General features: G+C 38.5%; 1 protein-coding gene across 14 annotated transcripts in view; it reads right to left on the minus strand.

Moving 5' to 3' along the window:
* Window positions 1-14,871, minus strand: part of LOC132488552 (ankyrin repeat domain-containing protein 26-like) — a 95,302-nt gene that overhangs the window by 52,183 nt on the left and 28,248 nt on the right. For 13 of the 14 annotated variants that reach the window (XM_060096851.1, XM_060096862.1, XM_060096861.1 and 10 more), the window contains 3 exons: window positions 13,310-13,408; window positions 12,664-12,692; window positions 12,499-12,571 (listed from right to left, as the gene is read on the minus strand). In XM_060096851.1, the coding sequence (XP_059952834.1) occupies window positions 12,499-12,571; window positions 12,664-12,692; window positions 13,310-13,408 (201 nt within the window). Of the gene's footprint in view, window positions 1-12,498; window positions 12,572-12,663; window positions 12,693-13,309; window positions 13,411-14,871 lie in introns of those variants that run through there. The other variant, XM_060096856.1, reaches the window with a different exon arrangement.

Consider the following 14,871-nt stretch of genomic DNA (forward strand, 5'->3'; position numbering starts at 1 on the left):
GATAGTGAAGATGATCCAGGACCTCGGAAAAACAATGGAGGCAAAGATCGAGAAGATGCAAGAAATGTTTAACAAAGACCTAGAAGAGTTAAAGAACAAACAAACAGAGATGAACAATACAATAATTGGAATGAAAACTACACGAGAAGGAATCAATAGCAGAATAACTGAGGCAGAAGAACACATAAGTGACCTGGAAGACAGATTGGCGGAATTCACTGAGCAGAAGAGAATAAAGAAAAAAGAATGAAAAGAAATGAAGACAGCCTAAGAGATGTCTGAGACAACATTAAACGTAACAACATTCGCATTATAGGGGTTCCAAAAGGAGAAGAGAGAGAGAAAGGACCAGAGAAAATATTTGAAGAGATTATAGTCGAAAACTTCCCTAACATGGGAAAGGAAATAGCCACTCAAGTCCAGGACGTGCAGTGAGTCCCATACAGGATAATCCCAAAGAGAAACATGCCAAGACACACAGTAATCAAATTGGCAAAAATTAAACACATGAAACATTACTGAAAGCAGCAAGGAAAAAATGACAAATAACATACAAGGGAACTCCCATAAGGTTAACAGCTGATTTCTCAGCAGAATCTCTACAAGCCAGAAGGGAGTGGCATGATGCACTTAAAGTGAGAAAAGGGAAGAACCTACAACCAAGATTATTCTACCCGGCAAGTATCTAATTCAGACTCCACGGAGAAATCAAAAGCTTTACAGACAAGCAAAAGCTAAGAGAATTCAGCACCACCAAACCAGCTCTACAACAAATGCTAAAAGAACTTCTCTAAGTGGGAAACACAAGAGAAGAAAAAGACCTACAAAAACAAACCCAAAAGAATTAAGAAAATGGTCATAGGAACATACATATTGATAATTACCTTAAACATGAATGGATTAAATGCTCCAACCAAAATACACAGGCTTGCTGAATGGATACAAACACAAGACCCATATATATGCTATCTACAAGAGCCCCACTTCAGACCTACGGACACATACAGACTGAAAGTAAGGGGATGGAAAAAGATATTCCATGCAAATGGAAATCAAAATAAAGCTGGAGTAGCAATACTTATTTCAGATAAAATAGACTTTAAAATAAAGAATGTTACAAAAGACAAGGAAGGACACTATATAATGATCAAGGGATCAATCCAAGAAAAATATATAACAATTATAAATATATATGCACCCAACATAGGACCACCTCAATATATAAGGCAACGGCTAACAGCTGTAAAAGAGGAAATCAACAGTAACACAATAATAGTGGGGGACTTTCACACCTCACTTGCACCAATGGACAGATCATCCAAAATGTAAATAAATAAGGAAACAGAAGCTTTAAATGACACAATAGACCAGATAGATTTAATTGATATTCATAGGACATTCCATCCAAAAACAGCAGATTACACTTTCTTCTCAAATGCGCACAGAACATTCGCCAGGATAAATCACATCTTGGGTCACAAACCAAGCCTCAGTAAATTTAAGAAAATTGAAATCATATAAAGCATCTTTTCTGACCACAACACTATGAGATTAGAAATGAATTACAGTGGAAAAACATAAAATACACAAACACATGGAGGCTAAACAGTAAATTACTAAATAACCAAGAGATCACTGAAGAAATCAAAGAGGAAATCAAAAAATACCTAGAGACAAATGACAAGGAAAACACAACAATCCACAACCTATGGGATGCAGCAAAAGCAGTCTTAAGAGGGAAGTTTATAGCTATACAAGCCTACCTCAAGAAACAAGAAAAATCTCAAATAAATAATCTAACTTTATACCTAAAGGAACTAGAGGAAGAAGAACAAACAAAACCCAAAGTTAGCAGAAGGAAAGAAAACATAAAGATCAGAGCAGAAATAAATGAAATAGACACAAAGAAAACAATAGCAAAGATCAATAAAACTAAAAGCTGGTTCTTTGAGAAGGTAAACAAAATTGATAAACCATTAGCCAGACTCATCAAGAAAAAGAGGGAGAGGACTCAGATCAATAAAAGTAGAAATGAAAAAGGAGAAGTTACAACAGACACCACAGAAAGACATAGAATCTTAAGAGACTACTACAAGCAACTCTATGCCAATAAAATGGACAACCTGGAAGAAATGGACAAATTCTTAGAAAGGTATAACCTTCCAAGACTGAACCAGGAGAAACAGAAAATATGAACAGACCAATCACAAGTAATGAAATTGAAGCTGTGATTAAAAATCTTCCAACAAACAAAAGCCCAGGAGCAGATGGCTTCACAGGTAAATTTTATCAACCATTTAGAGGAGAGCTAACACCCATCCTTCTCAAACTCTTCCAAAAAATTGCAGAGGAAGGAGCACTCCCAAACTCATTTTACGAGGCCACCATCACCCTGATACCAAAACCAGACAAAGATACGACAAAAAAAGAAAATTACAGACCAATATCACTGATGAATATAGATGCAAAAATCCTCAACAAAATACTAGCAAACAGAATCCAACAATGCATTAAAAGGATCATACACCATGATCAACCAGGATTTATCCCAGGGATGCAAGGATTCTTCAATATACACAAATCAATCAATGTGATACACCATATTAACAAATTGAAGAATAAAAACCATATGATCATCTCAATAGATGCAGAAAAAGCTTTCAACAAAATTCAACACCAATTTATGATAAAAACTCTCCAGAAAGTGGGCATAGAGAGAACGTACCTCAACATAATAAAGGTCATATATTACAAACCCACAGCAAACATCATTCTCAATGGTGAAAAACTGAAAGCATTTCCTCTAAGATCAGGAACAAGACAAGGATGTCCACTCTCACCACTATTATTCAACATAGTTTTGGAAGTCCTAGCCTCAGCAATCAGGGAAGAAAAAGAAATAAAAGGAACATAAATTGCAAAAGAAGAAGTAAAACTGTCACTGTTTGCAGATGACATGATACTATACATAGAGAATCCTAAAGATGCCACCAGAAAACTACCAGAGCTAATCAAAAAATTTGGTAAAGGTGCAGGATACAAAATTAATGCACCGAAATCTCTTGCATTCCTATACACTAATGAAGAAAAATATGAAAGAGAAATTAAGGAAACTCTTTCATTTACCATTGCAACAAAAAGAATAAAATACCTAGGAATAAACCTACCTAGGGAGACAAAAGATCTGTATGCAGAAAAGTATAAGACACTGATGAAAGAAATTAAAGATGATACCAACAGATGGAGAGATACACCATGTTCTTGGATTGAAAGAATCAATATTGTGAAAATGACTATACTACACAAAGCAATCTACAGATTCAAGGCAATCCCTATCAAATTACCAATGGCATTTTTTACGGAACTAGAACAAAAAATCGTAAAATTTGTATGGAGACAAAAACGACCCCGAATACCCAAAGCAGTCTTGAGGGAAAAAAACGCAGCTGGAGGAATCAGACTCCCTGACGTCAGGCTATATTACAAAGCTACAGTAATCAAGACAATATGGTACTGGCACAAAAACAGAAACATAGATCAATGGAACAAGATAGAAAGCCCAGAGGGAAACCCACACACCTATGGTCAACTAATCTATGACAAAGGAGGCAAGGATATACAATGGAGAAAAGACAGTCTCTTCAATAAGTGGTGCTGGGAAAACTGGACAGATACATGGAAAGAATGATATTAGAACACTCCCTAACACCATACACAAAAATAAACTCAAAATGGATTAGAGACCTAAATGTAAGACTGGACACTATAAATCTCTTAGAGGAAAACATAGGAAGAACACTCTTTGACATTAATCACAGCAAGATCTTTTTTGATCCACCTCCTAGAGTAACGTAAATAAAAACAAAAATAAACAAATGGGACCTAGTGAAACTTCAAAGCTTTTGCACAGGAAAGGAAACCATAAACAAGATAAAAAGACAACCCTCAGAATGGGAGAAAATATTTGCAAACAAATCAACGGACAAAGGATTAATCTCCAAAACATATAAACAGCTCATGCAGCTCAATATTAAAAAAACAAACAACCCAATCCAAAAATGGGCAGAAGACCTAGATAGAGAGTTCTACAAAGAAGACATACAGATGGCCAAGAAGCACATGAAAAGCTGTTCAACATCACTAATTATTAGAGAAATACAAATCAAAACTAGAATGAGGTATCACCTCACACCACTTAGAATGGGCTTCATCAGAAAATGTACAAACAACAAAGGCTGGAGAGGGTATGGAGAAAAGAGAACCCTCTTGCACTGTTGGTGGGAATGTAACTGATACAGCCACTATGCAGAACAGTATGGAGGTTCCTTAAAAAACTAAAAATAGAATTACCATATGATCCAGCAATCCCACTACTGGGCATATACCCAGAGAAAACCATAATTCAAAAAGACACATGGAGATACACCAGAAATACAGCTACACGTGCAACAACTCCTACAGAACAACTACTGAACGCTGGCAGAAGACCCCAGACCTCCCAAAAGGCAAGAAACTCCCCACATACCTGGGTAGGGCAAAGCAGAGAGATTCCCGCACAGAGGAGCGGTGCCGAGCGGCACTCACCAGCCCGAGAGGCTTGTCTGCTCCCCCGCCAGGGCGGGCGGCGCTGGAGCTGAGGCTCGGGCTTTGGTCAGAGCGCAGGGAGAGGACTGGGACTGGCGGCGAGAACTCAGCCTGAACGGGGCTAATGTGCCACAGCTAGCCGGGAGGGAGTCCGGGAAAACTCTGGAGCTGCCGAAGAGGCAGGAGACTTTTTCTTCCCTCTTGGTTTCCTGGTGCGCGAGGAGAGGGGATTAAGAGCGCCGCGTGGAGGAGCTCCAGAGACGGGCGCGAGTCGCGGCTGAGGGCGCGGAGCCCAGAGACGGGCGTGGGACGCTGGGGCTGCTGCTGCCGCCGCCGGGAGGCCTGTGTGCGAGCGCAGGACACTGTCCACACCGCCCTTCCGGGAGCCTGTGCAGCCTGCCACTGCCGGGGTCCCGGGATCCAGGGGCTGCTTCCCTGGGAGGGCGCGCGGCGCGCCCCGGGCTGGTGCAACATCACGCCGACCTCTGCCGCTGCAGGCACGCCCCGCACTCCGTGCCCCTCCCTCCCGCCCGGCCTGAGTGAGCCAGAGTCCCCGAAGAGGCTGCTCCTTTAACCCTGTCCTGTCTGAGCGAAGAACAGACGCCCTCCGGCGACCTACACGCAGAGGCGGGGCCAAATCCAAAGCTGAGACCCAGGAGCTGTGAGAACAAAGAAGAGAAAGGGAAACCTCTCCCAGCAGCCTCAGAAGCAGCGGATTAAAGCTCCACAATCAACTTCATGTACCCTGCATCTGTGGAATACATGAATAGACAACAAATCATCCCAAATTGAGGAGCCAGGAGTCAGTGCTGTGCCTCTGAGGTGGGAGAGCGAACTTCAGGACACTGGTCCACAAGAGACCTCCCAGCTCCACATAATATCAAACGGCGCAAATCTTCCAGAGATCTCCATCTCAACACCGGCACCCAGCTTCACTCAACGACCAGCAAGCTACAGTGCTGGACACCCTATGCCAAACAACTAGCAAGACAGGAACACAACACCACCCATTAGCAGAGAGGCTGCCTCAAATCATAAAAAGTCCGCAAACACCCCAAAACACACCACCAGACGTGGACCTGCCCACCAGAAAGACAAGATCCAGCCTCATCCACCAGAACACAGGCAGTAGTCCCCTCCACCAAGAAGCCTACACAACCCACTAAACCAACCTTAGCCACTGGGGACAGACACCAAAAACAACGGGAACTACGAACCTGCAGCCTGCAAAAAGGAGACCCCAAACACAGTAACATAAGCAAAATGAGAAGACAGAAAAACACACAGCAGGAGAAGGAGCAAGATAAAAACCCACCAGACCTAACAAATGAAGAGGTAATAGGCAGTCTATCTGAAAAAGAATTCAGAATAATGATGGTAAAGATGATCCAAAATCTTGGAAATAGAATAGACAAAATGCAAGAAACAGTTAACAAGGACCTAGAAGAACTAAAGACGAATCAAGCATCGATTAAAAACACAATAAATGAAATAAAAAATACTCTAGATGGGATCAATAGCAGAATAACTGAGGCAGAAGAACGGATAAGTGAGGTGGAAGATAAAATAGTGGAAATAACTGCTGCACAGCAAAATAAAGAAAAAAGAATGAAAAGAACAGAGGACAGTCTCAGAGACCTCTGGGACAACATTAAACGCACCAACATTCGAATTATAGGGGTTCCAGAAGAAGAAGAGAAAAAGAAAGGGACTGAGAAAATATTTGAAGAGATTATAGTTGAAAACTTCCCTAATATGGGAAAGGAAATAGTTAATCAAGTCCAGGAGGCACAGAGAGTCCCATACAGAATAAATCCAAGGAGAAATACACCAAGACACATATTAATCAAACTGTCAAAAATTAAACACAAAGAAATCATATTAAAAGCAGCAAGGCAAAAACAACAAATAACACACAAGGGAATCCCCATCAGGATAACAGCTGATCTCTCAGCAGAAACTCTACAAGCCAGAAGGGAGTGGCAGGACATACTTAAAGTGATGAAGGAGAAAAACCTGCAACCAAGATTACTCTACCCAGCAAGGATCTCATTCAGATTTGATGGAGAAATTAAAACCTTTACAGACAAGCAAAAGCTGAGAGAGTTCAGCACCACCAAACCAGCTTTACAACAAATGCTAAAGGAACTTCTCTAGGCAAGAAACACAACAGAAGGAAAAGAACTACAATAACGAACCCAAAACAATTAAGAAAATGGGAATAGGAACATACATATCAATAATTACCTTAAATGTAAATGGACTAAATGCTCCCACCAAAAGACACAGACTGGCTGAATGGATACAAAAACAAGACCCATATATATGCTGTCTACAAGAGACCCACTTCAGACCTAGAGATACATACAGACTGAAAGTAAGGGGATGGAAAAAGATATTCCATGCAAATGGAAACCAAAAGAAAGCTGGAGTAGCAATTCTCATATCAGACAAAATAGACTTTAAAATAAAGACTACTAGAAGAGACAAAGAAGGACACTACATAATGATCAAGGGATCAATCCAAGAAGAAGATATAACAATTGTAAATATTTATGCACCAAACATAGGAGCACCTCAATACATAAGGGAAATATTAACAGCCATAAAAGGAGAAATCGACAGTAACACAATCATAGTAGGGGACTTTAACACCCCACTTTCACCAATGGACAGGTCATCCAAAATGAAAATAAATAAGGAAACACAAGCTTTAAATGATACATTAAACAAGATGGACTTAATTGATATTTATAGGACATTCCATCCAAAAACAACAGAATACACATTTTTCTCAAGTGCTCATGGAACATTCTCCAGGATAGATCATATCTTGGGTCACAAATCAAGCCTTGGTAAATTTAAGAAAATTGAAATTGTATCAAGTATCTTTTCCGACCACAATGCTATGAGACTAGATATCAATTACAGGAAAAAAGCTGTAAAACATACAAACACATGGAGGCTAAACAATACACTACTTAATAACGAAGTGATCACTGAAGAAATCAAAGAGGAAATTAAAAAATACCTAGAAACAAATGACAATGGAGACACGACGACCCAAAACCTATGGGATGCAGCAAAAGCAGTTCTAAGAGGGAAGTTTATGGCAATACAATCACACCTTAAGAAACAGGAAATATCTCGAATAAACAACCTAACCTTGCACCTAAAGCAATTAGAGAAAGAAGAACAAAAACATCCCAAAGTTAGCAGAAGGAAAGAAATCATAAAAATCAGATCAGAAATAAATGAAAAAGAAATGAAGGAAACGATAGCAAAGATCAATAAAACTAAAAGCTGGTTCTTTGAGAAGATAAACAAAATTGATAAACCATTAGCCAGACTCATCAAGAAAAAAAGGGAGAAGACTCAAATCAATAGAATTAGAAATGAAAAAGGAGAAGTAACAACTGACACTGCAGAAATACAAAAGATCATGAGAGATTACTATAAGCAACTCTATGCCAATAAAATGGACAACCTGGAAGAAATGGACAAATTCTTAGAAATGCATAGCCTGCCAAGACTGACTCAGGAAGAAATAGAAAATATGAATAGACCAATCACAAGCACTGAAATTGAAACTGTGATTAAAAATCTTCCAACAAACAAAAGCCCAGGACCAGATGGCTTCACAGGCGAATTCTATCAAGCATTTAGAGAAGAGCTAACACCTATCCTTCTCAAACTCTTCCAAAATATAGCAGAGGGAGGAACACTCCCAAACTCATTCTACGAGGCCACCATCACCTTGATACCAAAACCAGACAAGGATGTCACAAAGAAAGAAAACTACAGGCCAATATCACTGATGAACATAGATGCAAAAATCCTCAACAAAATACTAGCAAATAGAATCCAACAGCACATTAAAAGGATCATACACCATGATCAAGTGGGGTTTATTCCAGGAATGCAAGGATTCTTCAATATACGCAAATCAATCAATGTGATACACCATATTAACAAGCTGAAGGAGAAAAACCATATGATCATCTCAATAGATGCAGAGAAAGCTTTTGACAAAATTCAACACCCATTTATGATAAAAACCCTGCAGAAAGTAGGCATAGAGGGAACTTTCCTCAACATAATAAAGGCCATATATGACAAACCCACAGCCAGCATCGTCCTCAATGGTGAAAAACTGAAACCATTTCCACTAAGATCAGGAACAAGACAAGGTTGCCCACTCTCACCACTCTTATTCAACATAGTTTTGGAAGTTTTAGCCACAGCAATCAGAGAAGAAAAGGAAATAAAAGGAATCCAAATGGGAAAAGAAGAAGTAAAGCTGTCACTGTTTGCAGATGACATGATACTATACATAGAGAATCCTAAAGATGCTACCAGAAAACTACTAGAGCTAATCAATGAATTTGGTAAAGTTGCAGGATACAAAATTAATGCACAGAAATCTCTGGCATTCCTATATACTAATGATGAAAAATCTGAAAGTGAAATCAAGGAAACACTCCCATTTACCATTGCAAAAAAAAGAATAAAATATCTAGGAATAAACCTACCTAAGGAGACAAAAGACCTGTATGCAGAAAATTATAAGACACTGATGAAAGAAATTAAAGATGATACAAATAGATGGAGAGATGTACCATGTTCTTGGATTGGAAGAATCAACATTGTGAAAATGACTCTACTACCCAAAGCAATCTACAGATTCAATGCAATACCTATCAAACTACCAATGGCATTTTTCACAGAACTAGAACAAAAAATTTCACAATTTGTATGGAAACACAAAAGACCCCGAATAGCCAAAGCAATCTTGAGAACGAAAAATGGAGCTGGAGGAATCAGGCTCCCTGACTTCAGACTATACTACAAAGCTACAGTAATCAAGACAGTATGGTACTGGCACAAAAACAGAAAGATAGATCAATGGAACAGGATAGAAAGCCCAGAGATAAACCCACGGACATATGGTCACCTTATCTTTGATAAAGGAGGCAGGAATGTACAGTGGAGAAAGGACAGTCTCTTCAATAAGTGGTGCTGGGAAAACTGGACAGGGACATGTAAAAGTATGAGATTAGATCACTCCCTAACACCATACACAAAAATTAGCTCAAAATGGATTAAAGACCTAAATGTAAGGCCAGACACTATCAAACTCCTAGAGGAAAACATAGGCAGAACACTCTATGACATAAATCACAGCAAGATCCTTTTTGACCCATCTCCTAGAGAAATGGAAATAAAGACAAAAATAAACACATGGGACCTAATGAAACTTCAAAGCTTTTGCACAGCAAAGGAAACCATAAACAAGACCAAAAGACAACCCTCAGAATGGGAGAAAATATTTGCAAATGAAGCAACTGACAAAGGATTAATCTCCAAAATTTATAAGCAGCTCATGCAGCTCAATAGCAAAAAAACAAACAACCCAATCCAAAAATGGGCAGAAGACCTAAATAGACATTTCTCCACAGAAGATATACAGACAGCCAACAAACACATGAAAGGATGCTCAACATCTTTACTCATTAGAGAAATGCAAATCAAAACTACAATGAGATATCATCTCACACCAGTCAGAATGGCCATCATCAAAAAATCTAGAAACAATAAATGCTGGAGAGGGTGTGGAAAAAAGGGAACACTCTTGCACTGCTGGTGGGAATGTGAATTGGTACAGCCACTATGGAGAACAGTATGGAGGTTCCTTAAAAAACTACAAATAGAACTACCATATGACCCAGCAATCCCACTACTGGGCATATACCCTGAGAAAACCATAATTCAAAAAGAGACATGTACCAAAATGTTCATAGCAGCCCTATTTACAATAGCCCGGAGATGGAAACAACCTAAGTGTCCATCATCGGATGAATGGATAAAGAAGATGTGGCACATATATACAATGGAATATTACTCAGCCATAAAAAGAAATGAAATTGAGCTATTTGTAATGAGGTGGATGGACCTAGAGTCTGTCATACAGAGTGAAGTAAGTCAGAAAGAGAAAGACAAATACTGTATGCTGACACATATATATGGAATTTAAAAAAAAATGTCATCAAGAACATAGGGGTAAGACAGGAATAAAGACACAGACCTACTAGAGCATGGACTTGAGGATATGGGGAGGGGGAAGGGTAAGCTGTGACAAAGTGAAAGAGCGGCATGGACATATATACACTACCAAACGTAAGGTAGATAGCTAGTGGGAAGCAGCCGCATAGCACAGGGAGATCAGCTCGGTTCTTTGTGACCGCCTGGAGGGGTGGGATAGGGAGGGTGGGAGGGAGACGCAAAAGGGAGGGGATATGGGAACATATGTATATGTATAACTGATTAAATTTGTAAAATAAAAAAAAATAAAAAAATAAAAAAAAAAAAAAAGACACATGCACCCCAATGTTCACTGCAGCACTATTTACCGTAAGCAGGTCATGGACGCAACCTAAATGCCCATCGACATACGAATGGATAAAGAAGATGGGGTACATATATACAATGGAATATTACTCAGCCATAAAAAGGAATGAAATTGGGTCATTTGTTGAGACCTGGATGGATCCAGAGACTGTCATACAGAGTGAAGTAAATCAGAGAGAGAAAAACAAATATCGTATATTAACGCATATATGTGGAACCTAGAAAAATGGTACAGATGAACTGGTTTGCAGGGCAGAAATTGAGGCACAGTTGTAGAGAACCAACGTATGGACACCAAGGGGGGAAAACCGCAGGGGGTTGGGGATGGTGGTGGTATGAATTGGGAGATTGGGAATGACATGTATACACTGATGTGTATAAAATTGATGACTAATAAGAACCTGCTGTATACATTAAAAAAAAGACAAATCAAAGAAGAAAGCAAGAAATGTAAAAGTGAAAGTTTAAAGCCTGTTTCATCACAAGCGTCCCTTTATCATTTCACATCCATGAGCTCTGTAAATGGTTTAAAACAGTGGTTCTCAAGTGTCACCTGAGCATCCCTGGAGTGCCAAGACTCAACCGTTCAAGGGGTCCAAGAGGTCAAAACTATTTTCACAATAACAGTAAACGTTATTTCCATTCTCATTCTGTTTTAAGTGTACAGAGCAGTTTTCCAGAGACAAGATATGTGATAACATCATACTTCTAATGGCTAATAGAATGTATGATTGTGTGTGCTTGTATTTTAAATTTTTCAGTTTTATTTTCCAATACAGTAAACATCAGTAGATACAACCTACTTAAACAAAAGTTCCTTGGAATTCTCAATAATTTTTAAAAGTATAAAAGGATCCTATATCTGCATCATAAAAAATAACAAACAAATAAATAAAAGGATCTTAAAGCCCAAAACTTTCAGAATTACTGTTTTACAAGATTGTGTCTATCAAATCGTCATTAAGGTATGATTACTTTCCCCCACTTTTAATAATCAAAGACCACACACACACACACACACACACACACAGAGTCTGCTAATCAAAACATCTGGTTGGCTTAAGCTCATCCGTGTAACACCACTAAAATGAAATAATTAAATTTGAAATACAATTGACACGTTAGCAAGTGAAGCTTTACTCTAGGTTAAGGTCAGAATTCAAATAAGCATTTTATAAAACTGGAAAAATCTTAGAATCTAATAATTAACCTCTGAGAATCCCTAGGAAGTACAGCTATTCCAAACTGAGAACCATAGGGTATTGAAACGTACATAGAAATATCTGAGTTAAAGCTTACATTTTAAAAATATCTTTTTATTATGCTTGTAAATATCTTTTTTTCAAAACATGGATGCCAACAATAACATGTGCCTTATTTATGTCAAATCCTTCAATTAAACTTGCAAAAACAAAAGAAAAAAGAATTAGGAATATGAAGGCTGTGAGCGTTTCAAATATTTTAGTGTACCTCTTTCCAGAGTGAAATTTGCACTGCAAAATTTACCTGATCTGGATGTTTGTAAATCCTTCATTCCTACTGCTTTATTAGGAACAGAATCTTTCACTCCAACTGCAGGCTGAATGGGTTTTGAAACAAGTTGATTAATAAATAATGTACATTTGATACAATCTGTAGTTAATAATTCAAGACAAAAATATAAGTTTTTACCTTCAAGTGAGGATATTTTTCAGGAGAATCTAAAAGGCAAAAGGGACATAGAATCAATTACACGTAACTATGAAAGCCAAGTATATATTCATGCAGTTAGTACTGAGCAGAACCCTCATGCTTGGCCTTGGCAGTGAATACTTTAGGTTTTGGTGTTTTGTTTCTTGGGGGAAGTTAGGACTGCAACAAGACAGACATATGAATCCACTATAGATACTGAAGAAAAAATAGGAGTACAGGTTTAACAAAACATGCAGTTAAGATTTCAAAAGTAAGATTATGTTCCAAAAGCCTTTATAAAATAGAAAAATGCACATGTACCAATGTGAACATGCTGATTGATGAGGAGAAAAGTGATCTTTAATCAGAGGAACAAATCATGACCCCGAGAAGGTAAATGTGAAAGCTGATGGTAAAATGCAACAGCATATCTTGAATGCAATACAGCAGCATCATTTACACCATTATATTACAAGTATTTATCATGTTCTTCAATTTGTCCTGTAATTTAGGAAGTGCACAGTTGGGATGACAGTTCAGTTAAATGTATAATTCATTTCTCATCAGAGAAAGTGTTATGAACTGATCAGCTTGGATATACACTTGTAGAATAATAGTTCATAAAAATATTCATGTTTTTCCATACCCATGTGGGCTACTGGTATGCCTACATTTCTTGGATCCTCTAGTTTAGTCATCTTAAAGTTTCTCGATCCACTCATGCAAGAAGGTATATAAGGCACATCTAAGAAATAACGTATTATAAGTTTTCAACATCGAAGTACGATTATCAAAAAGGAAAAAGTAAATTTTACTGCCACAGAATTATTAGATATTAAAAATCTTTCATATTTCAAAATCAGTGTAGTATTTACTGAAAGTAACAATTTTAGCATTTAGGAAATGAACCCTATTAACTTCTTTTGTTTCCAAAATTAGTTTGGTTCAGTATATCATGCTAATGTTTAAAAGGATTTTTGTGAAACAATTATCATCAAAAAATTAGCTATCTTAGGGACTCCCCTGGCGGTCCAGTGGTGAAGACCCCATGCTTCTACTGCAGGGGGCACGGGTTCAATCCCTGGTCAGGGAAATTAAGGTCCCACATGCCAAGCCAAGCAGCCAAAAAAAAAAAAAAAAAAAAAAAACCTATCTTAAAAAACAAAAAACAGCCAATGCTTCCATATTCAAATTAATCTCATTTGAATAACACATACCAACACAACATGTATCTTTGATGCCTGATAGTTACAAGGAGGAGCTGGGGTTTACCTCAATTCTAGCACCCACTCCTGCTTCCAGTATTCTCTGGAGCAGCAATGACCTAACCTTGTCTCAGTGTAAATACACTGAAGTCATCTAACGAGAGTTCTCTCAAGTTTCCTCATCACCTCCACAATCACCTCCCTAACACCCTTCTTTCCCCCCTCTTTCCTTTCACTATATTCTTTCCTCTTCAAAGGTAGTCTCTGGATCTGTGGTCTTAATTCTCCCCCTTTGACATTCTTTTTATGGATCATCCCCACCACTTCTTTTTTCCTCTTTGCTTAGCAGTGGCACCTTACCTCTATAAGTTCTACTTCAACGCTTTGCTATCCTCTGGCTATAAACACACTCAGAAAGAAAATCAAAATAATGCTTTTCCTTGATCCTGTTCTGTCTTGAACTATCCAGTGGCTCCTCTTCCAGATTTCTCTCAATGCAAGCCTACACCCTTGCTACTCTGAGAGCTTGTCAGAAATGCACAATCCCAGACCTGCTGCTCAGCATGTGCACTTTTCACAAGGTCCCCAGGGGACTAATTAAAATTTGAGAAACTCTGATCTATCAGTCTGCTTCTACATTCCCACAGTAAGAGTGGGAAAGCTTTGCTGTTCGTCTCTGACAAGTTTTGGTGCTGGAAGCTCACTTCAAATTTGTCTCACGTTTCAAATACTCTTCTCTACCCTTTTCTAAAGACCTATTTTACTTTGCCCCCGTCCTCCACAGACCCCTGCTTCCTTTTCCTTCATTTACTCCCTGTAACTTCTGCCTCTCTCATTCTTTAGTCCTTCTTTCCTCTTCCTCATTTCCCAACTTTCCTTAGGTTGTAGAGTATCTTGAAACGGAACTAATAATTTAGCTCCTTAAAGGGGACTCTCAATTTAATCTGTGGCTGACACCAGATAAGATACACAGCTTCCCTCCGTTTCTCGTCTTTTTCCTCAC

Source organism: Mesoplodon densirostris, chromosome 4 (genome assembly GCF_025265405.1).
Source record: "Mesoplodon densirostris isolate mMesDen1 chromosome 4, mMesDen1 primary haplotype, whole genome shotgun sequence".
In the NCBI taxonomy this organism is placed as follows: domain Eukaryota; kingdom Metazoa; phylum Chordata; class Mammalia; order Artiodactyla; family Ziphiidae; genus Mesoplodon; species Mesoplodon densirostris.